The following is a 21,720-nucleotide window of genomic DNA, read 5'->3' on the forward strand; positions in this document are numbered from 1 at the left end:
TTTGAATCCCTTTCCGGCGGTAGCTACACAGTCCTGCGAGGTAATGTGCTAGTTCCGTGGTCGGCAGACTCCATAGTCAAAAGAGCCAAGTATCAACAGATTGAAATTTTTGAGAGCCAAATTTTTTAAACTTAAAACTTCTAACGCCACTTCAAAATAGACTCGCCAGGACAAAAACCGAAGTTTCAATCGCACTGTACCTGCGCGCCCACGCGTGGTATTTTGTGGAATAGCCACACTCAAGGGGCCAAAGAGCTGAATGTGGCTTGAGCCGCGGTTTGCCGACCCCCATGCTAGTTCCATCTCTTCAACAGGTGCAGAGGCACCTGATGGCTATTAAGTTCTAAGTCACTTGCCCTAAGTAAGCTCCACATGGCAGGCACTGTACCCCTCACCCATCCTTCCCCTCACTTCCTAGGTCTAGTCAAGGGTCCTTACTGCATATCAGGGGAGGTTCTAACTTACACAGCCCCGATGGGGCTGGAGATGGCGAAGGAGAAGGTCTGGTCCTCTGAAGTGGACGTGCTGGACACAGCACACAGAGCTTTGGAGGGGAAACAGAGAACAGATGTCTTTCACCACTGTCACCTGGGCACACACGTGGTAAGGGACGCTTTCAGTACACTGAGGCTTGGCCTGGATGGGATGAGCAAGGCCCTTTGCTACTCTCAACAAGAGCTATTTCACCTTAGAACCAGCCCAGTTTCTTTCCCCTTTATCCCAGACCCCGAAATAAGATAAATATGCAGAGAGTTGGCTGGGTCCAGTGAACTTTATTGATGGTGCACGACAGACAAAGTAGGGCTTCCTACGCCCCTCCCCTTCTTCAGGGGGTCTGGGATGGAAACGGTGGTCAGGAGGTTCTCAGTGTGTCGGGGGACTGATCCGGGGCAAGGACTCCCCAGCAGCGGAGGGCCTCTCTTCCTCTTGCTGGGGCTGGTGGTCCAGAGGGCTCTTACTCCTTGGTGGCCATGTAGACCATGAGGTCCACCACCCTGTTGCTGTAGCCAAATTCATTGTCATACCTGGAAGGGATGAGGATGAGTTGTTATTTTTCGGAGCCAGCCACTAGAGGGCGCTAGACCCATAGCCAGTTTTTCAAGCACTGTCCCAACCCCAGGCACCTACGTACGTACCAGGAAACGAGCTTGACAAAGTGGTCATTGAGGGCAATGCCAGCGCCAGCATCAAAGGTGGAGGAGTGGGTGTCACTGTTAAAGTCGCAGGAGACAACCTGAGGAAAGAAGGCCAAGCATGGGAACCCAGTCTCGGTCAGCAGGGCCGTGGACACCAAGCTCCCTGCCCTCTCAGTACCTGGTCCTCAGTGTAGCCCAGGATGCCCTTGAGGGGGCCCTCTGCTGCCTGCTTCACCACCTTCTTGATATCATCGTATTTGGCCTAACAAGGTAAAAAAACGATTTAGTTATTCAGGTTCCAATGTGGCCACCATTCTAACGGACACCAGCCCAACGCCGCCCCAACCCACACTTACAGCTTTCTCCAGGCGGCAGGTCAGATCCACAACCGACACGTTGGGGGTGGGAACACGGAAGGCCATGCCGGTGAGCTTCCTGTGGACACAGGGAAGTGGGGTCAGTACCAGCTCCTGGTTCCCCCCGACTCCCAGTCCAGAAAAGTGGCGAAGAGCCTCACCCGTTCAGCTCAGGGATGACCTTGCCCACGGCCTTGGCGGCGCCAGTGGAAGCAGGGATGATGTTCTGGGCAGCCCCTCGGCCATCACGCCACAGCTTCCCAGAGGGGCCATCCACGGTCTTCTGGGTGGCGGTGATGGCGTGGACTGTGGTCTGGAAACATGGAGGACAGAGTGAGGGCCCTGCAAGGTGCTCACCACCCACCCTTCAGCCTCCCTCCTCAACTTTAGGAGAAATAAAGGGATACAGTGACCCCAGCTAACGCTCAGGAACCCCGATTCTCCACAGCCCCGCCCAGGCTATGTTGTAGGAGAAGAAGGAACCAACCCTGGGTGAGGACTGAATGTGCTGATCCCTTCCCCCATCACTCTTACCATGAGTCCCTCCACGATGCCGAAGTTGTCATGGATGACCTTGGCCAGGGGGGCCAAGCAGTTGGTGGTGCAGGAGGCATTGCTGAAAAGAGGCAGGTGAGTCAGTCGGGGGCAACGTGACCCTCCTCTGACCGCCGCACCATCCAGCCACCTCTCCACTCCCTTCTGCCACGCTCACCTGACGATCTTGAGGGAGTTGTCATACTTCTCATGGTTCACACCCATCACAAACATGGGGGCATCCGCAGAAGGGGCCGAGATGATGACCCTCTTGGCTCCGCCCTTCAGATGAGCCTGCAGCAGAGGAGGCGTTACAGACCCCGAGCTTTGCCTTTCTCTGTCTAAGGCAGCTTCTTCCCAACCCCCATCTTCTTACTATTATCAACTCCCCCTGCAGCCTCCCTGCCACTCACCCCAGCCTTGTCCATGGTAGTGAAGACTCCGGTGGACTCCACAACATACTCAGCGCCAGCATCACCCCATTTGATGTTGGCGGGATCTCGCCTACAAGGGCAGACAGGACAGAGTTCAGGGACAGGAGCACCATGGGCCCAAGGTGGTCACCCCATCCTAGCACCTCCCCCAAAGCAAACTCATTCCCGTCCTTCCACACTCACTCCTGGAAGACGGTGATGGGCTTCCCGTTGATGACAAGCTTCCCGTTCTCGGCCTTGACGGTGCCTTTGAACTTGCCATGAGTAGAATCGTACTGGAACATGTAGACCTGGAGGGACAGGCCAAGGCGTCAGGGGGCGGCACGGCCATCATGGTCTCTGCTCCCCGCACCAGCCGCACAGACAACACTCACCATGTAGTTGAGGTCAATGAAGGGGTCGTTGATGGCGACAACTTGCACTTTGCCAGATTCCATCGCAGCCCTGGTGACCAGGCGCCCAATGCGGCCGAATCTGAGGGACAGAAGAGGTGAGAAGGCACGAGGAGGGAGTTGAGAATTCCCTGTGTGAGTAGTAGCCCGTGGCCCGCCTACCTTATTTCAAAAGGAAGACAGGGAGCCCTTTCCTGCCACCAGAAAGCCCCCAAAGGTCTAATGTATCTTCCTCCAGCCACCCTGACTCAACACCATGGCCACCCAGGAAAGGCTTCTGTCTTGTCCAAGAGGTGATTAGGCCCCAAAACTAGCCCAACCCCCAGTCCTCTTTAATAATTGTTTTAGAATGTCCGGAGAATCTTTAATTTTTATTTCTCTTTATTGTTTAAAGTATTACAGATGTCTCCCCCCACTGATTACCCCCCCCCATGAAATGTTGCAAGGGACAGCACAGGCCACTCCCACTGCCAGCCGCAGTCTGGCACATGGCATTCCTCTCCCCCACTCTCTGCCTGGCTAATGCTCGCTCCTATCTTGTGTCCAGCTTCAGGCCACACCCCTATGGAGCAAAGGCCTGTACACTCAGCATCACCAAGCTCAAAGGGCAAGAGTAAAAGGTCTGACGTTAACTGGATTGGGGGGAGGGGGAGGAACCCCATCTCTTCTCTGAGCTCCTCCTACAAAAGGGATGAGCTGTTTCCAATTCCTAAGAACCAGGTTCTAGTTGCTAAGCTACCTATCCTTCCCCGCTCCAGCAGAAATCAGGCAGCAGGAGCAACAGATGTGTATGGCGGGGCAGGCGGTGGGATAGCAGCGGCAGGGCCCCTGCGGCAGAAAGGTCAGGTGCTATATTTAACCCCCGATTGGGGTAGCCGGGATCTGGTTTCCGGAAGCTGGAGTGGGGAGAAGGGCAGGGTTCCCGAGGCTTTCAGACACCCAATCCTCCCGGTGACCTTTACAGCCTGGTCCTGAGGGCCGAGTGCGCTCCAGGCACGGGTGGAAGGAGTTTGGAGGGCAGCTGGGGTGGAGAGGGGCTGCCGCCGCTGCAAGGAGCCATCTTATGGTGGAAAATTTCTAGCTACCATGACTCAGCTGCCCTTGCATGGCTCTGCGCCACAGCTACCACACCTCCCGCGAAAGAGGGGAAAAAGGGACACAAAAGGGCCCCATTTCTGACTCGTTAGAAGAGCATCAGCCGGGCAAAGCATCCTCTCCACGGGGTTATCTGCGGGCAGGCTCAGGATGGTTTAGGGTGAACGGGGTCCGAGGTCCAGCTCTTCGGGGAGCAGCACGGGAAGCCTTGCCTCATCAGGTTTACCGGATCAAGGCGACTCCACCCCACCGCGGCAGGAGGGTTAGTCATAGCCAGGGGAGGAGGCAGGCTGGATGGAGGTAGGGGAGGTTTCCTAACGGCGATTCATTCATTTCCTTCCCGCTTGCAACATGGCGGCGAGGCTACCGCAGAGGAGCCCGCCCAGCTGCACCCCCGGCTGGGCGGCCAGGTGGGGCCGGGGAGGAGGGAGGGGGCTTCCCCCTGGCACGTGACCCCGCAGGGCGCGAAAGAAGAGAAAGGGGAATGGTCCAAAGCCTAGCATGGAGGGCTCTCCTGCTCCTCCGGGGCGAAGGTTCCGGGCGGGTTTGTCCCCGCAAGGGCGGAGGTGCAACAAATGCAAGTGGGGGGCAGAGGCCCTCTGCGGTCCGAGCTCTGACCTTGAGTTCTCCTTGGGGGTGGGGGTGGGAAGCCCCGACCATTCTCTGCCCGCCCCCCCCCCTCCCCCCCAGCGCTTGCAGAAGAGGCTCAGGCAGGGCGAGACCTGCTGACCCCTAAACTCACCCGTTCACTCCGACCTTCACCATCGTGTCTCAGGGTTGTGGCTGCTGGAAGGAGGGTGAGCATCAGGGCGCGGGCCGGAGCGGTTCCCTCCTCCCGTCTCCCTCTCCCCCTCCCCCTCCCCCAGCCACCATCCTCTCCCTGCGGCTCCGCACGTCCCCCTCCGCCATCGCACTGTGGCACCCCCCCTACCCCCCGGCACCCCGCCGCCGCTGCACCCCTGCACCCCGGCCCGCGTGCAGCCCCTTTGGAATGCCCCCAGCTCCCGGGGGCGCCCCCTGCTTTCCTCTACCTGGCACGGCCCGGGAGGAAAGGCTGTCTGACGAACAGGAGGAGCAGAGAGCGCCAGGGGGGAGGCTGCAGCCGCAATTTATAGGAAGCAGGCGCGGCGGGGGCGGGGGTGACGCGAGCCGCCGCCCGCCCAGTCCCAGCCCAAGGGCGCCGAGGCCTGAGCTACGTGCGCCCGTAAAACCTCGAGTAGCCGCGCCCCTCTCTTTTCTTTTGGACCCGCCTGGCTCTTCGCGTGTGCACGCCTCGAGCATGTGGGCCGGGGGCGGAGGGGGAGGGGACCGAGTGGCCCCAGGGCGGAGGTGCTGGTGCTGGTACCAAGGACGTGCCCGTGGGCATGCCGAGACAGTGGCCTCGGGGACGGGGGCCCTGGCCAGACCCGAGTCCACGCAGGAGCCAGAGCGCTCATGGTGCAGGGCGGATGGGACGGCAGGACGGGGAGCAGGTGGGATGGGGACTTGGGGTTGGAGCCCGGGGCGGCTGCTGGCTGCACGAGGCCACCCGGTCCCCTTTCTTTCATTCACAGGCGGGAGCGGGAAGGCTGAGGAGCTTCTCGAGGGTCTTCGGTAGTGACACAGGAACAGCCGAGGGTCAGGCCGGGAGGGGCCACTGCGCCCGCCGCGGTGCCCTCTCCCAGCCCCCCTTCCTCCTCCCCGTCCCCTGGCTCCGGGCCGCTCTGGGCCGGGGGCCTGGCTAGGCACTGAGCTGCGGGGGCCGGAAGGGAAGGAGGCTGAGGGGGAGGCATCTGCGCTGAAGGTCACGCTGTCCTGCAGCTCGGACAGCGGGAAGACCTAGTAATTGGGGCAGACACACCGGGCCCTGTATGCAATGCACCAGCGGCTCTCCCCCTGGCCTGGCCCGGGCCGAGGGCGGATGGATCGCTGCTAGGGGCCACCCACAAAGTCGCTTCTGGGGAACTCAAGGGCTGTGCCGCCCAGGAGACAATGCCCCTTTCACCCACTCCAGCCCAGGGCAGAGAGCGGGACGTGAGGGCGGAAGTCCCTCCCCATCCTGGGACGTGCTGACCAGCCCGGAGCCAGGGGCTCTCCTTCACTGGCTGTGCCCGGGAGATGTTGGGGGCAGGGCGAGGAGTCTGGAAGAAGGGAAAGATAGAGAGGGCCTGGGCACCTGGAGGGAATAGGTAGGGGAAGGGAGCCCAGTGGGTCAGTAGCCCAGCTGAGCCAGGTTTGGGCTGACGTTGGAGGGCTGGTTCTGAGCACTTGAGAGGGAGGAGGGTTGAGAAGGGGGTGGGGTAAAATGGACATTGCCCATCGACAGGTGTGGGGGGGACGGACCTGGAGCCTCTTTGCTGGCCCAGCATAACCTGACACCAGCCCCCTTTTCCAACTAAAAGCCTGGAGCTAAGTTTAGCTGGTGATAACCTTTGCTTAAAAGGCAGAGAGCAGGCGGTCCTGCACCCCGACTCCAGCCCCAGGCCTTTCCCTTTCTGGGATTGCCTGCCCTCCAGGCAAGCCAAGGCTGTGTCCAGGCAGCCATCAGCATGGGTGGTGCCCGGGCTTTTCCTGAACAGCAGATCAGGGCCAGAGGGCACCTAATGTTGAGAGGAGGTGGGAAGTCCCACACTGCAGAGTGGGCTGTGGTCATGGAGATGCAGCTGCTACTGCTCTGCCGGGACTATCAAACCATCAGGACAGGGACTTGAGGCCCTCCATGCTCCTGCTCTACCCAACCATGTGTCCGAGATACTGGCTTCCTCTGCCTCCATTTTTTATTACTGTCCCGTTAAAAAACACACAAAGGGAGCTCAGTGCCCACTGGCGCAGTCTGTTGTCATGACAGCAAAGACACCCGTGTCCTCATGACAGCTAGCTCAGCCTCCATTTCCAGGTGACTCAGCGGAGAACTGGGAGGTGGAAAGGATAACAGGCTTCAGGTGGCTACACTAGCACCACCTGCCCCTTAGGGGCTGACTTCCTGCAGACCCGGTAACATGGGGAGGAGGAGTCCCAGGTCCACAGACAATGTTAGGAGAGATTGTCTAGAGCTGGAGGGGATCGTGACCTGACCTTCCCTCAGCCAGGCCAGGCACCTGTCTTTAGACAGGACTAGTGAGCACAAGTGGGGGTGGGGCTAGGACACAGGAAGCCACCTTTGGCCTGAGTAGGGATTTTCAAGCTCAGCACTATTGATTGACATTTGGGAGCAAACAATCCTTTGTTGTGACGTCTGTCCTGTACATTGTGGGGCATTTAGCATCACCCCTGGCCTCTGCCCACTAGATGCTGATAGCACCCCTCCCCTCTAGGTGGAGATAACAAAAAAGGTCTCCACACATTGCCAGATGCCTGCTCGAGGGCAAAATATCACCCTCAGGTTAAGAAGCACAGAGCTGGAGGCTGGACCCTGCGCGTTCTCCACGGTGGAGCAATGCTGTCACTTGTGCAGGGTAGGGAGGTTGAGAAGGGAAAGACGAGGCACTGAGGAGCATGAGTTATCAGTCCTTGAGATGGGCCCCAGTACCCCTGGGCTCCTCTCTTTTTCTGGAACAGTAACACCACCTGCTGCCTGCATCTGGGCTAATGTGAAAGATGAAACAAAGACATGCTTAGGAAAAATGTCTAAAACTATAAAAACATTTATTCATTACAAACAAGGAGACTGACAAACATAGTCTAGTGAAAGCAGCTCGACTCACTTCAGTTAGGCTGGCTTAAGAGAAATGCCTTCCATTATAAAAACGACTTACATATTAAAAGTCCAAAGAGACAGGCAAACAAGTATTTTACAAGAGGAACGGAATTCAAGGTCACCCCACAAGAGACCCTACACAGCAGGGATGGGAACAGGCAAGCCGATCTCTAGCACCTGTGCTTTCGAGTAGATGCTCGGCGGATGGGGGTAGTTTTCTTTGGTGTCTCATCCTCCGTCATCTCTGCTGAAAGCTCTGTTCCAATTGGAGGAACGAGAAAAAGCTGAGTCACAAAGATGGTGAGCAATAGATCTCAGGGAACAAAAGGGACAGGCCTGGCCACACTCGCTACAGAATAAAGCCCAAACTGTACAGGGATTTCAGACGCTGGGGTGGGGGTAGTGAGTGGAGAATCTACACAGCGGGACCCCCCCTGGAAACCAGTCCCCACCCCCAGGGCTGTCTGTGTCCCTCCTAGGCCTGCCGTACCTTCCTCGCTGGACTCATCACTCGAGAAGACGATTTTGGGTTTCTTCTTCCGAGTTCGCTGCTGGGTGTTCGGCTGCCGCCGGGCAGTGCGGCGGGGCTCCGGTGTGACAAAGTCGTTGTCTGAGGCTGCAGAAGCCAGATGCTGGTGCCTAGAGACTAGAAAACGCAGAGGCACGTGTAAAAGGAAAAAAAAGAAAGAGCCTCTATCTGAGAGGAGGGCTGGGCTGGTTCCTCCACCCACGGGGCCGCCTCACATACCGGAGGACTGTTTCTTGGCTGCTGGGGTTTTCAGGCTATCGCCTTGGCCAATCTCGAGTTCCTCTATCGCATCCAACCCACGTGTGTGACAGGCCCGAAGCTTCTGCTCAAACTCATCTATTACAGCCTGGAGGGAAAGAGAGATTGCGATCAGGCTTGGAAAGTTATTTCTATGATTAAAAAGAAACAAGGCCACGAAGACATGGTGAAAGCTTAAAACTGGAAACGTAAAAAGGTCAGTGGTTGCTGCTGGGAGTTGGGGGCGGGGGGGGGGGTGGGGGGTGGGGGAGAAAGGGGTGCATGGGGAGCAGCGGGTTTTTAGGGCAGTGAAACTATTCTGGATGATATTGTAATGGTAGACACAGGCCATTATACATTTGTCCCAAACTATAGACGTACAAGCAGCAATAGTGAACCTAATGTAAACTATGGACTTTGGAGGACAGTGATGTGTCCATGGAAGTTCATCAATTGTAACAAATGTGTCACTCTGCTGGGGATGTTATGATGGGGAGGCTGTGTGCATGTGTGGGGGCAGAGGGCATATGGGAAGACTGTGCTTTCTACACAAGTATGCAATGAACTTAAAACTGCTCTAAAGAAAAAGCCTATTAAGAAAAAAAGAAACAGAAAGATCTGGTCTCGGGTCTCCCTGGTTACTGGGCTGCAGTCACGCCGGGATGAGGAAGGCAGTGCCGTGGGGAGGAGCTCGGAACGCCAGGCTGCATGAACTAGTGCTGGAACGCGGCGGAGCGGCTCACCTTGCCCTCGGGCTTGGCTCCTCGCCGCAGCTTGCCCACAACTGACAAAAAAGCACTGAAGACGGACTCATCTGACAGTTTATCTCCGAAGCATTCAAAATTGTCCAGCATCTTGCGGAGGCCTCGCTCTGTGAGGGGCAGCTGTGACACGCAGTAGGCCAGGTCCCGGTACTGCCGCTCGGTTCTGCAGACGGAAAGGCCTTGTGAGGAGCTTCGAGACAGAGGAAGGAAAGGCGCACCCTCCCCGCCCTCAGCCCCAGGATGCTTTCTCCCGCAGGGCCCCCCAGCACCCAAAGCCTCAGGAAGGCGGCATACCGGGCCGTGCGGAACCGCTGACACAGCTTCTCCACCAGGCTCTCGGTCTGCTTGTCCTTGGTGATGTAGGAGAGCAGCTGCCTGCGGGGAGGTGGGATGCCGATGTGCTATGGCCTGGGCAGCTCAATACCCACCCACCACCACCAGCCCGCCCCTCCCCTAGCACTGGCACGTCAATCTCTTGCCTTAGTAGAATCTTCTCTGCTGTGGCCCACACCTACCCCACTATTCCTTCTGCCTTCTCCCAGACCCCAGACAAGGGTCCATCCCACTCTCCTGAGGAATTTTCACTGTGAAATGTAAATTTGTAACAAAAACAGCTGCCATCTAGTTAATACTACGGGCCTACTACTGTGCCAGGAACGTATCTTACCGAATCTTCTCGTTTACCACCCCATGTATGGTGGTGGTTCCGTTAGATTATAACGGAGCTGAAAAACCCCTACCAATTATCATGGCTGTCGTAACATTGAAGCACAACACATCACTCGTGTGCCTGTGTAAACAAACTCACTACTCTGCCAGGTGTATACCATACACATACAATTATGTACTGTACATAATGTGTGATAATAATCTGTTATTGGCTAATGTATTTAGTGTATTATAGTTTTAATCATTATTTATTTATTAAATATATTTAGTTGATGTCAGAGAGAGAGAGAGAGAATCATCAATTGATTGCCTCCTGCATGCTCCCCATTGGGGATCAAGCCAACAACCTGAGCATGTGCCCTTGACTGGAATTGAACCTGGGATCCTTCAGTCCACAGGCTGACACTCTATCCACTCAGCCAAACCAGCTAAGGCTAATCATTATTTTAACGTATACCCTATTTATTAAAAAAAAGTTTGCTGTAAAACAGAATGCCGTTACCTGGCAGCAGCCTCACACCTCTTGTGTTTACCATGTACTTGGCTGCACCATTCTCTCTTGTGCTGGATTTGCCCTCACGTGCTTTTGCACAGGAACATGCTGTACAGGCTTGTAGCCTAGGAGCAATGGGCAATCTCATATGCTAGTAGCCTCGGTGTGCAGTACACGATACCATCTAGGTTTCTCTAAGTGCACTCTGATGTTCACTTCACACAATGACGAAATTGCCTAACAATGCATTTCTCAGCCAAAATTCCTGCCAGGTGACACATGACCATGCAGATCTGATTGATTCCTAGGCCTGTGCTAGGTGAAAAAATATGCCCCAAGGCCCAGGGAACCATACTTCATGATGGTGTGAAAAGCCTCTTCCTTCACCCCTCCCTCAGGGTCTGACAGGCGGCTGATGATATCTGGAAGCAGGTTATAGATTGCATTGCCCTGTAAGAGAGAATCACATTAAAGACACAAGGTGACCTACATGTTCCCTGGGCAGCAAACCCCAAGCCTCCTCCCTGCCTCTCACCTTGTGGGAAAGCTCATTGAAGAAGTTCTTGGCCAGGGCTGCGATCTGAGGCACAGGGTCAATGAGCAGCACAGCCATCTCGCTAACCTGTCCTTTCACCTTCACCATGTCCTTGAGGATCAGGTGGGTCATCACCAGCCCTGCTGTTTTCCGCACTTGCTGAGCTGGGTCCCGGAGGCTAGGAATAAAACCTGTCACTGGGACCAATACCATGGGCTACACCCTGACACTAGTAGAAAAGCCCTCAGCAGGAACTAGTACCCTTTCTTAATGATTCTAGAAGAAGTTAGAAAGCTGTCTAGAGTTGAAAGGTGGAACTGAGGAAAGAGGTCAAGCTTTAGCCAAAGCTTTAGACAGTTAGTCAGTCCCTTTGAGGTCATACGTAGCCAGGGCCTGTACAGGTCAAGTACTAAGCAGATGTTCCAGGGAATCCTAAAGACCAGGGATATACAGCTTTATTGATTCTCATACTGACTTAACTAGACCCTCCCGGAACTGGCAGGACTGCTCACATTGTGAAGGATCTCTTACCGAGCATACAGATGAGGTGTCCAGGGGTCCACCAGGTTGGGGAAGCGGACGGCCAGATCTCCAGTAGCAATCATGATGTTAGACCGGAGAATGGGGAGCGAGGACTTTTCTAGCATGGTGAACAGAAGACGAAGCTGGGAGTCACAGAAAGTGGCACTAGGGGCAAGGAGAGGATCATTAGGGAGCTCACGCCATCTCTATCCTCCTTGAGAAGGCGGTACCAACACCTGGGTCTACCTGATCATGCAGAACTTGCCAAGGGCAAGCGACGCAGCTGCACAGAGCTCTGGATTGCTATAGAGGCCAGGGTTGTTGCAGACTTTAAGCAGAAGTGGAACAAAGGCAGCCAACATCTGTTCGCCTATTGGGAGAAGAATTCTAGGTTAGGGATAGGTTATCTCAGATGGGGAGAAGGTCACTCAGCAATTCTTCTTACCGCCTAACAGTTCCATCTCACAGATATTGCGGATTAGTTCTGCCTCTGTGTCATCAGCAGTGGCCCCAACCAGTCCCATCTCTTCCTCCATGGTGGTCTCAGTGCTTGTATTCTAATGGGAAAGAAGCCAGGGATCATGGGTGATCAGAGACAACAGTTTTTATTCCAGCCTAACCTTCATTTTGCATAAATCAATCTGGGAAAAGGCGAATTCTGAAAAACCACTCATAGAATTGTCTGTAGAGGAAGGATGGCCAAATTAAAGAGAAGAACTGGATCCCCTATATGTTTTTAAATTGCCAAAGCATATTCCTACATCTCTTAACCCATCCTCATAGAGGTAACTGATTTCCTGTAAATGGTAAATAGATGGATCACGCCAGACAATGGTTCAAGGTCACAGAGAAGGTCAGACCTTACCATACTGCTGCAAGGTTGTGTTTTGTATGTCTGCAAGACATCACTGCCTCTAGTGGAGAGAATACAAGGTCCCGGTCAGGTGGCAGGCCTAGTCATGAATGCTAATGGGTGTGTGCATGATCTAACAAACACTGCCTCAAGCAGAGCCTCTACTTTATGCAGAGCATCTAACTAAGTGCTCTGTATTTACAAAAAACTTTCTTGGGTGATCACGGACAGATTGTTCCACCTTTGTTCTCACTAATCTCAGAGTAGTAGCAGCAAGGAAGCAGTGTCGTCTTCATTCCATTTATTAGTAGGGAAGAAGCAGAGTTCCCAGAAGAAAATGAGAATGAACTGAGGTCATGAAACAAGTCTGGGAAATGCTTGGGACATGAACCCAAAAGCCCAGGCGCTCCTTCACCTTCTCCTTCGGCTCTTTGGTTTTATTCTCTTGTTCTTCCCGAAGAACTCGGCGACGACAAAGCTCTCCACTGACGGCCTGTTCCAAATGTACCAGCTGCTGCAGAGCCACATCCCCAGCCAGGGACAGCAGGTTCATCAGCAGGAAAGTGGGGAGCATGGGGGTCTCCTCTGCGGGGGAGGAAAGGCAGGAGAAAAGACATAATCAGTCTCATAGGACTCTGCCTCCTGTTTTCACCGATCTTCCTCTTGCTCATGCACTACACAAACTAGTGAAGCAAGAGAAGAGGGGGGTTAGCGGTAATGACTGGTCCAATGTGAGTGACAAAAAAGCGAGTGTGGGCTGAGGGGTCAGGAGTTGTAGGAAGTGGTGGTGGCAGTGGCTTCTGGCCACTGGGCCCATCGACCTCTTGCCCACTCACTCGGATCATCCTGGGGGGTGCTCTTCTCCACGAGCTTCTCCAGGGCCTGCTTCGCACATCTCTGCAGTATCTGGGCACAGAGCACCTCGGGGCCCTCTGCCAGCTGGTAAATGAGAGTCACAGCCACCTCTTTGAAGGGGATCCAGAGTGGGTCTGGGTGCACAAAGCCTGCACAGGAGAAGAGAGACGTTGCTCACCACAGACAGAGGATTTACTTCTGCCCAAGACCCTTCAGGATAGCTCACCTTTTGTGACCAACTCCTGTAGTCGCTCAAATAACCTATGTTCCTGCGGCAGCCGGAAGGGAGGGTGACGTTTGCCCAGGGAAGGCTGTTGGGAACAGAAAGACAGCATGTGGGTGTGTGGAGGTGGATAAAAGAACCTCCAACCCCCTTAGTTTGGATGTAGCCACTCTACATACCTTTCTCCTGTCAGAGATGTTGGCAATGGCAAGGCACACCTGTTGGGCCAGCCTGTAGTCCTGTGGAAACTTCTCTTCCAGCCCTAGGCTCACCAGTGTGTCTAAGTTGCTACCCACAATTTCTGGTTTTCCTCTAGGGGAAGGAAACCATAGAATTAAAGCTCGTCATGGACAGGACTCTGTGTGGGACAAAGCCGGGCGTAGGTAGGTACCTATGCCCCACACAGGGCTTCCAGAGTCATGCAACACTAGAGGCTCTGACCCAGGCTGCCCCTCAGAATCCCTCTTTCTCTACTGAAGCCACTATTTCTCCAGGCGGGGTGCTGGTACTTTCACTACCTTATTTCCCATGTAGGTAGCCAGCTCAAACAGGGCTCAGCGGGGCTTGACTACTATTACTGAAGGATAGGGTGCCTTCTCACAACCTCCCTTTCCTCTCTCACCCGACTGCCCGTCTGGATTTGAGCCTTACCGTGCCATCATTCCAAGAAGCATGACTGAGGAACAGCGCTCCAGAGGGGAGCAGGGGACCTTCTCAGTTGCCCGCTCCCACAGCAGCTGGGTCACTGATGGTTTCAATTCATCCTTCTGCACAAACTCACAGAGCTGAAGAAAAAAAAAAAAAGGCTGAGGCTAAAAGATAACAATTGCCCTGGTCCTTGGTCCACTTTCTGCAGAGAATATGGAGAACCTTAGGTGGGTAAAAGCAATACATGTCTAAAATGGAAGCCTTTCTTCCCTTTTCATTTTGCCAGTGATTGGTACCAAAACTCTTTTAGTCCCATATGCTTAAAATTTCAGTTACCTCATTTTTAAAATTTATTTTTTATTGATTTCAAAGAGGAAGGGAGAGGGAGGGAAATAGAAACATCAACGATGAGAATCATTGATCAGCTGCCTCCTGTATGCCCTCTACTGGGATTCGAGCCTGCAACCTGGGCATGGGCCCCTGACCGGAATTGAACCTGGGACCCTTCAGTCCGCAGGATGACGCTCTATCTATTGTGCCTAACCAGCCAGGGCAGTTAATTGATTTTCTTATTAATCAGTCAATTAGTCCTACCTATTCTTCCTTTAACATTTGTCTCCCAAAGTTCAATTCTATAGTTATCCCTCCCATTCCCAGGGCCTAGCCCTACCTTGTCACTGTACACCAAAACAGCCTCCAGGGACCTTCCTGTTCCTAGTCTCTGCTACAACCAACTTGTATGCTACTGTTGGACCAGTCTCCCAGACCCACTTCCTAATGCCACACCATAGCTGTCAATTAGAAACCTCTCTCCTTTGCCTACTTCAGGGGCTTGGACCAAGAGCTAAAACATGGGCTCTTGGGCCAGTCGCCACCACCAGGCTCTTTTCCTCTTCCAGTAGGGAGATAAACGTGGCTGGCAGTAGTGCTCCTGCCAGTGGAAGCTGATGGTCCACAATCCAAATGCTGCAGGGCAGATTTGTCTAAAATGCTGGGTCAGCCGAAACCGGTTTGGCTGAGTGGTAGAGCGTCGGTATGCGGACTGAAAGGTCCCAGGTTCGATTCCGGTCAAGGGTATATACATTGGTTGCGGGCACATTTCTGGTGGTTGATGTTTCTCTTTCATCGACGTTTCTATCTATCTCTCTCCCTTCCTCTCTGTAAAAAATCAATAAAATATATTTAAAAAAAAATAAAAAATAAAATGCTGGGGATGTGCCCGCAACCAATGTACATGCCCTTGACGGGAATCGATCCTGGGACCTTTCAGTCCACAGGCCGACGCTCTATCCACTGAGCCAAACCAGTCTTGGCCCAAGGACAGTTTTGTTCCAACTCACATTCCCAGCTTTATCGTCTTTTCCAGATAACAATTTTGAGCCGGAACATAATCTTCCTCATTTTACAACATAGACTGTGTCCTTTCTTGGCTGTCTGGAATGCATCCCTCCTTTCTGGAATTCTCTAAATCCTACTTACCAAGACCCACCTTCAGTCCTACCACCTTCAGGAAGCTTTCCTTGCCCATTCCACCTCACACTGCTCTGTCCCACTCTGCATTCATCAGTGTAATATATGTTACGAGTGTGTTTTCTGGAGCTCTTCTGCCTGAGTTCAAATCTCAAACTTTGCCACTAATTAGCTATATATAGCCAAGTTCTTTAATTTCATTGTTCCTCAGATTTCTCATTGTAAAATACAGTTAACAGAATTACAGCACAGGATTGCTGTGAGGATAAAACATTTTAACATGAGTAAAGTGCTAATAGTGCTGAGAATGCACAATTTTATTATATTACTTCTAGTGGGGTCCCTAGGCCTAGCCTGTGATCAGGGCCATGTCCACACCCCACAACGCTCGCCTCCGCTGCCCTGGGACATTCCCTGCACCTCCACGATGCTCCCTGTTCCATGACGCTTGCAGCCGCAGCCCAGTGAAGCTCTCCACAGTTGCCCGATAATGCTCGACAGTCACTGCTGCTCAAAAGTCCCCAGGCCTGCCCCATCGCCATCCCTCCACCCCCGTTCGCTGTGGTTCCCCATCTGCCATGCTGTGATCAGAGCCTGTGGGACAGGGGTGGTGGGGAGGGACCAAGAGGTGGTCAATGCGCCTCATGGCAACTGGTAGAGTGGTCGTTCTGATCATTCTGCTTATGGTTCTGGCCTTTTATTATATAGAATTGCTACTATAGCCATTGCCTTGGCTGCATTGTTTGACAAGTGGTTTTACCAACTAGACTGTTGGTTCCTTTTAAGTTGGAAACTTGGAAGCAAATAGTCTCATCCTTTGTGGGGCTGAATAAATTGCTGAATACATAGTAATCACTAATATTTGTTGAATGAATAAAGAAAGAGGAAGTGAGAAGACTTACAATTTCCTCAAGACATTGAATTGTCCCAACTGAGGCATCCACTAGCAGCAAAGAGAGATTCTGAATCAAAACATGGGCCTTGGCTCTGTGGGAAGAACAAAGATTGATACACTGAACCCTGTAAACAGGTGATTAGGGTTATTTTCCCCCTCCCCCGGGCCAATACTGCTTAGGATGGGTGTCACTGAAAGGTCAGCCCCATCCTGAGCTGCCATATAGAACTACTGTTTACACATTCAGAACTCTAGAAGGATGCCCCCCAATTCTTAGGAGACTAGAAATAATGCGAAGCTGACCTTAGAAAAGTCAGCAAAGGCAAAAGTACCCCACATACCTGGCAGAGTCCCCTTTGGGGTTGAGGTAAAGTTGGCGGTAGGCATTAAGCACAGCTTCCCGGATACCAGGCTCCTTAGACCAGATGAGAGGCAGCATGCGGCGTACCCCAAACAGGGCCTGAGGTACTCCAAATTGGAATGCCATCACAAAGAATTCAATCACCTCCTGTACCACTGAGAGAACACACAAATGTCACCATGGGCTTGGCAAAACTGTCCTCCTCCAAAATCAAGACAAAACTTTCTTGATGTAGCAGCACGCAAGGAGGCCTTCCTCAATTTCTGAGACTGTTGTCTCCTATAAAGCCTTATCATGAAATACTATATGCATTAAAAAAGGCAAGCTCCATGGGGCTATACAAAGCAAATAAAAAAAGAATTCCTTCTATATAGCAAGCAAACAAATAAAAAGGATTTATTTTTTTAAAAAAAATTGAATTTGAGAGAGAGGAAGAAAGAGGGAGATAAAGAAACATCGATGTAAGGGTGAAGCACTCATCAGCTGCCTCCTGTACATCCCCTACCTGGGATTGAGCCTGAAACCTTGGCATATGCCCACCTGGAATCCAACCGGCAACCTTTTGGTGTATAGGATGATGCCCAATCAACTAAGCCACACTGGCCAGAGCAAGAATTCCTTCTTTTATTTATTTTAAATATGTTTTTATTGATTTCAGAGAGAGGGGAAGGGACTGGAGGGATAAAAACATAAATGATGAGAGACAATTATCAATCTGCCTCCTGCATACCCTGCAAAAGGGGACTGAGCCCACAACTGAATAAAATGTGACTTCCCGGTTCATGGGTCAACGCTCAATCACTGAGCCACACAGGCCAGGCAAGGATTCCTTTCTTTTAAAGGAGCAGCTAGGTAACAATAATATATGGACAAAACTGATTTTTCCAACCTCAAGACCCGTCTTTACAGAAAGGAACTTGGCATACCACACCTGTGGTTGTGTTTTCATACATCATCTTGCTAATGATGCCAATGGCCTCTGTAATCTTCAGAGAGAAGTTATAGGCATCCTGCAGATACTGCACTAGCATCTCTTGCTTCACCAGTTCATCCTTGCCCTTGGATTTCTCAGGCTCTGACACACTGGGATTGCCTTTACTGTCAGTCTGTCCTGAGCCCACGTTCTCTGCAGATGCCGGGGGACTCTTCTCCTGTGTGGAAGCTGATGCACCTAGGAGTTAGAGAATGTTCAAGATGAGGAAATCCAACATCTATAACATCCTGAATATTTCTTTTCACAAAAAAAGGTACAAGTTTAGAACCTATCCTAAAATATCAGTTCATTTCTCAAGAAAAAAAAAAAAAAAAGATTTCTGGAGTTCTCAGTGGTTTGGAAATACCCTTTCATAGCCTGTTAAACCAAGATGGCGGCTTAAGGTAAACACCCGTAAGTGCTGCCTCTCACAACCATACCAAAACTACAACTAAAAGACAAAACGACTATCACCCAGAACCACAAGAAAGCTGGCTGAGTAGAAGTTCTACAACTAGAAGGAAAGAAAAAACCGCATTGAGACCGGGTAGGAGGTTCAGAGGTGCGGAAAAGCAGAGATATTGAGGCATGCGAATGTGTCTGGTGGCTGGGTGGGCTGTTTTTTTCCAATTGGAAGGGAGATACAAACCTCCAACTGCTCTAAACTCCAGTTTCTGGTGAGACTCTGGGGACACAAAATCTTTCTTTTTTTTTTTTTTTTTTTAATACATTTTATTGATTTTTTACAGAGAGGAAGAGAGTGGGATAGTTAGAAACATCGATGAGAGAGAGACATCGAACAGCTGCGTCTTGTACATCCCCTACTGGGGATGTGCCCGCAACCAAGGTACATGCCCTTGACCGGAATCGAACCCCGGACCTTTCAGTCTGCAGGCCAACGCTCTATCCAGTGAGCCAAACCGGTTTCGGCAAGGGACCAAAGTCTTACAGGGAGAAACTGGACTGTCTGGCATCAGGTCAGAAAGTGAGGGTGCTTGCAGGAATCATTGTTTACTGCACTGGGACAAGGGACGCGAGATGCAGAGACAGTTGACTGATATGCCCAGGTGATTCCCTGAGACCCCACCCTGCCCAATTTACAAACCCACCCAAGTTGTGCACAGCGGCTTTTGCATATGAATGGCCTGCCCTTCCATAGCTTAACCTAACAAATTGCATCTAGGTGAGAGAGCTCTAAAACTTCCAAACCACAAACACAGAGAAGAAATCTGCACACCTCGCTGTAGCTCCTGCTGGGTAGCCTCACTTGTACCTCCTTGGAGATCCAGGAGCCACTGTACCTAGTGGTCAATGTGAGACGACACCAGATTTCAACTCCTCACATACATAAGTGACACACTCAAGAGGCAGACTCAGTGAGCACCAAAGCCTCACTGAAGCAAATCCTGCCCCATAAAGGTGTTTCTAGCACAGCAGTTCTATTATAGATACAGCTGATCCTCACAGCCAATTGGCCTGGAGGTCAATTCCTCCCAGTGTACCAACAGCAATCAAGGCTTAACTACAAGACTGTGCACCCATCCTACAAAGGGGTGCACCAAGAATGTCCACCTCAGGTGAATGGGGAGGCTGAGCCACTGGGCCCTACAAGTCACCTACCACACAAAGCTACTCCATCAACACAGGGAAACAGCCAAAATGCGGAGACAAAGAAACATGGATGAAAGAAATGGAGGAAAGCAAACTACAGAATATAGAGTTCAAAACCACAGTTATAAGATTACTGACAAATCTTCTAGAAACTGCTGAGAAACTTAGTAAAACCTAGGAGGAACTTAGTGAGACCTTCAAGGATCTTTAAAAAAAAAATATATATATATACATCTATATTTTATTGACTTTTTACAGAGAGGAAGGGAGAGGGATAGAGAGCTAGAAACATTGATGAGAGAGAGACATCAATCAGCTGCCTCCTGCAAATCCCCCACTGGGGATGTGCCCGCAACCAATGTACATGCCCTTGACTGGAATTGAACCTAGGACCTTTCAGTCTGCAGGCTGAGGCTCTATCCACTAAGCAAAACCGGTTTTGGTCCTTCAAGGATCTTAATGAGATAAAAAAATAGAAAAGGACCAGTAAGAAATTAAGCATACACTGTCTGAAATAAAGAATAATATACAGAAATCCGACAGTAGACTAGAAGACCCCAAGAATCAAACCAAAAATTTGAAATATGAGGAAGCAAAACACTCAACCAGAAAAACAAAAAGAAAAAAGAATCCAAAAACATGATGATAGTGTAAGGAGCCTCTGGAACAACTTTAAGCATACCAACAACCGAATTATGGGAGTGTCAGAAGAAGAGAGAGCAAAATATTGAAAACCTATTAGAAGAAATAAAGACAGAAAACTTTCTCTACCTGGTGACAGAAATAGACTTACAAGTCCTGGAAGCGCACAGAACCCCAATCAAAAGGAATCTAAAGAGAACCACACCAAGACACATCATAATTAAAATGCCAAGGCCAAAAGACAAAGAGAGAATCTTGAAAGCAGCAAGAGAAAAACTGTTATCTACAAGGGAGTACCCACACAACTGTCAGCTGATTTCTCTTTTTATTTTTATTTTTTTTATTTTTTATTTTTTAAAATATATTTTATTGATTTTATACAGAGAGGAAGGGAGAGAGATAGAGAATTAGAAACATTGATGTGGGAGAGTCATCGATCAGCCGCCTCCTGCACACCCCCTACTGGGGATATGTCCGCAACCAAGGTACATGCCCTTGACCGGAATCGAACCCGGGTCCCTTGAGTCCCCAAGCCGACGCTCTATCCATTGAGCCAAACCGGTTTCGGCTGATTTCTCAATAGAAACTATGCAGACCGAAAGGGAGTAGCAAGAAATATTCAAAGTGATGAAAACAAGAACCTAAAATCAAGATTACTCTACCCTGCAAAGCTATCATTTAGAATTGAAGGTCAGATAAAGAGCTTCACAGACAAGAAAAAGCTAAAGGAATTCATCACCACCAATCCATGATTATATGAAATGCTGAAGGGTATTCTTTAGGAAGAAGAAGAAGAAAAAGGTAAAGATAAAAATTATGAACAACAAAGTAACAACAAATACATATCTATCAACAAGTGAATCTAAAAATCAAGTTAATAAAAAATCTGATGAACAGAATAAATTGACGAATATAATAGAATCAGGGGCATAGAAAGGGTGTGGACTGACAATTTTCGGGGGTGTGAGGGGTGAGGGAAGTGATTGGACAAAAAAATCTCACACCTATGGATGAGGACAATGGCTGGTGAAAGTGTTGGGGGGGGGGGAATCAGGTGGAGGGGAGCTATGGGGGGAAAAAAGAGGAAAATCTGAACAATAAAGATTTACTAAAAAAAAAAAAAAAAAAAAAAGTAAATGGTTCATAAATACTAGTTGAAATGCTCTGTTTGTTGACAGAAGAAAGGGAATTACCTTTAAAAATAGTTCCTAAGAGATTAAGAAGTCTGATCTCCTCCGACTCCTCTGGATCCATATGACTGAAGGGTTCAGACTCCTGGAAGTGGCCCACGGCTTCTCGAGTGAGAATGATGGCCTGCCTAAAACAACATCAACCTGTCACCAACTTAGCACCCATAAAGGCATCACTGTTGTCTTTTGAAAATAAAAAAAAGTATAATTGACATACAAGAGTGTCACTGTAGACTTAAGGAAGCCTACCTGATAATCCCATCAAATACCTAGACTTACTGTCCCAAGGAAAAGGAACATTTCTCACACTTAAGCACATAAAAAGGGATAGAGCTCAAACACTTATTATTTCTGAAGTGATAAGGCTTAAATAGTCTTCAAAACTCTCAAATAAGGCCTTTAAAATTTTAAAATAACAACTCTATACCAAACATCTGCTTAAAAATTTGTCAAGAGAAAATTTGGAAAAAATAAACTTTCAGTATAATGAGATCATATACCTAGCCACATTCTATTAATATTTAGCCCTTTTTGAAAAGACTAATTAGGTAATAAGTAAATAAGTAAGTAAATAAATAAATAACTGTGACCAAGGTTTAAGAATACCTGCTGACATCTTTAAGATCT

The 21,720-nt window shown here is 50.6% G+C and overlaps 2 protein-coding genes across 5 annotated transcripts in view; both read right to left on the reverse strand.

Moving 5' to 3' along the window:
• Window positions 1-758: 758 nt before the first annotated feature.
• GAPDH (glyceraldehyde-3-phosphate dehydrogenase) lies at window positions 759-5,928 on the reverse strand. 2 transcript variants are annotated; one of them, XM_084878042.1, is made up of 12 exons: window positions 4,979-5,928; window positions 4,690-4,733; window positions 2,835-2,934; window positions 2,644-2,750; window positions 2,440-2,530; window positions 2,205-2,320; window positions 2,027-2,108; window positions 1,654-1,805; window positions 1,493-1,571; window positions 1,315-1,398; window positions 1,137-1,234; window positions 759-1,025 (listed from the first exon to the last, which is right to left on the reverse strand). In XM_084878042.1, the coding sequence occupies exons 2-12, from the start codon at window positions 4,710-4,712 to the stop codon at window positions 956-958; spliced, it is 1,002 nt and encodes a 333-aa protein (XP_084734168.1). In that variant the 5' UTR covers window positions 4,713-4,733; window positions 4,979-5,928; the 3' UTR covers window positions 759-955. The 2 variants fall into 2 exon arrangements, with proteins under 2 accessions (XP_084734168.1, XP_084734167.1); XM_084878041.1 differs by having other exon boundaries at window positions 4,690-4,730; window positions 4,979-5,109.
• Window positions 5,929-7,554: 1,626 nt separating this feature from the next.
• NCAPD2 (non-SMC condensin I complex subunit D2) overlaps window positions 7,555-21,720 on the reverse strand; it is a 33,066-nt gene continuing 18,900 nt past the window's right edge. For 2 of the 3 annotated variants that reach the window (XM_084877949.1, XM_084877948.1), the window contains exons 14-32: window positions 21,097-21,221; window positions 17,609-17,848; window positions 16,658-16,832; window positions 16,324-16,408; window positions 13,955-14,088; window positions 13,483-13,615; window positions 13,307-13,391; window positions 13,062-13,229; window positions 12,641-12,810; window positions 11,818-11,929; window positions 11,619-11,742; window positions 11,382-11,537; window positions 10,851-11,028; window positions 10,671-10,765; window positions 9,448-9,528; window positions 9,133-9,316; window positions 8,372-8,498; window positions 8,114-8,269; window positions 7,555-7,879 (exon numbers count right to left, since the gene is read on the reverse strand). In XM_084877949.1, the coding sequence (XP_084734075.1) occupies window positions 7,794-7,879; window positions 8,114-8,269; window positions 8,372-8,498; window positions 9,133-9,316; window positions 9,448-9,528; window positions 10,671-10,765; window positions 10,851-11,028; window positions 11,382-11,537; window positions 11,619-11,742; window positions 11,818-11,929; window positions 12,641-12,810; window positions 13,062-13,229; window positions 13,307-13,391; window positions 13,483-13,615; window positions 13,955-14,088; window positions 16,324-16,408; window positions 16,658-16,832; window positions 17,609-17,848; window positions 21,097-21,221 (2,614 nt within the window). In that variant the 3' untranslated portion in view covers window positions 7,555-7,793. Of the gene's footprint in view, window positions 7,880-8,113; window positions 8,270-8,367; window positions 8,499-9,132; window positions 9,317-9,447; window positions 9,529-10,670; window positions 10,766-10,850; window positions 11,029-11,381; window positions 11,538-11,618; window positions 11,743-11,817; window positions 11,930-12,640; window positions 12,811-13,061; window positions 13,230-13,306; window positions 13,392-13,482; window positions 13,616-13,954; window positions 14,089-16,323; window positions 16,409-16,657; window positions 16,833-17,608; window positions 17,849-21,096; window positions 21,222-21,720 lie in introns of all 3 variants that reach the window. The other variant, XM_084877950.1, reaches the window with a different exon arrangement.

This window comes from Pipistrellus hanaki (genome assembly GCF_964339955.1).
Source record: "Pipistrellus hanaki genome assembly, chromosome: 3".
NCBI lineage: Eukaryota > Metazoa > Chordata > Mammalia > Chiroptera > Vespertilionidae > Pipistrellus > Pipistrellus hanaki.

Excerpts from the sequence above, each read along its gene's own strand:
- GAPDH (XM_084878042.1), bottom strand. The coding sequence starts at position 4,712 with ATGGTGAAGGTCGGAGTGAACGG. Across the intron at positions 2,531-2,643 it reads CCCATCACCGTCTTCCAGGA|GCGAGATCCCGCCAACATCA; the intron begins GTGAGTGTGGAA and ends CTGCCCTTGTAG. Across the intron at positions 1,026-1,136 it reads TTTGTCAAGCTCGTTTCCTG|GTATGACAATGAATTTGGCT; the intron begins GTACGTACGTAG and ends CATCCCTTCCAG.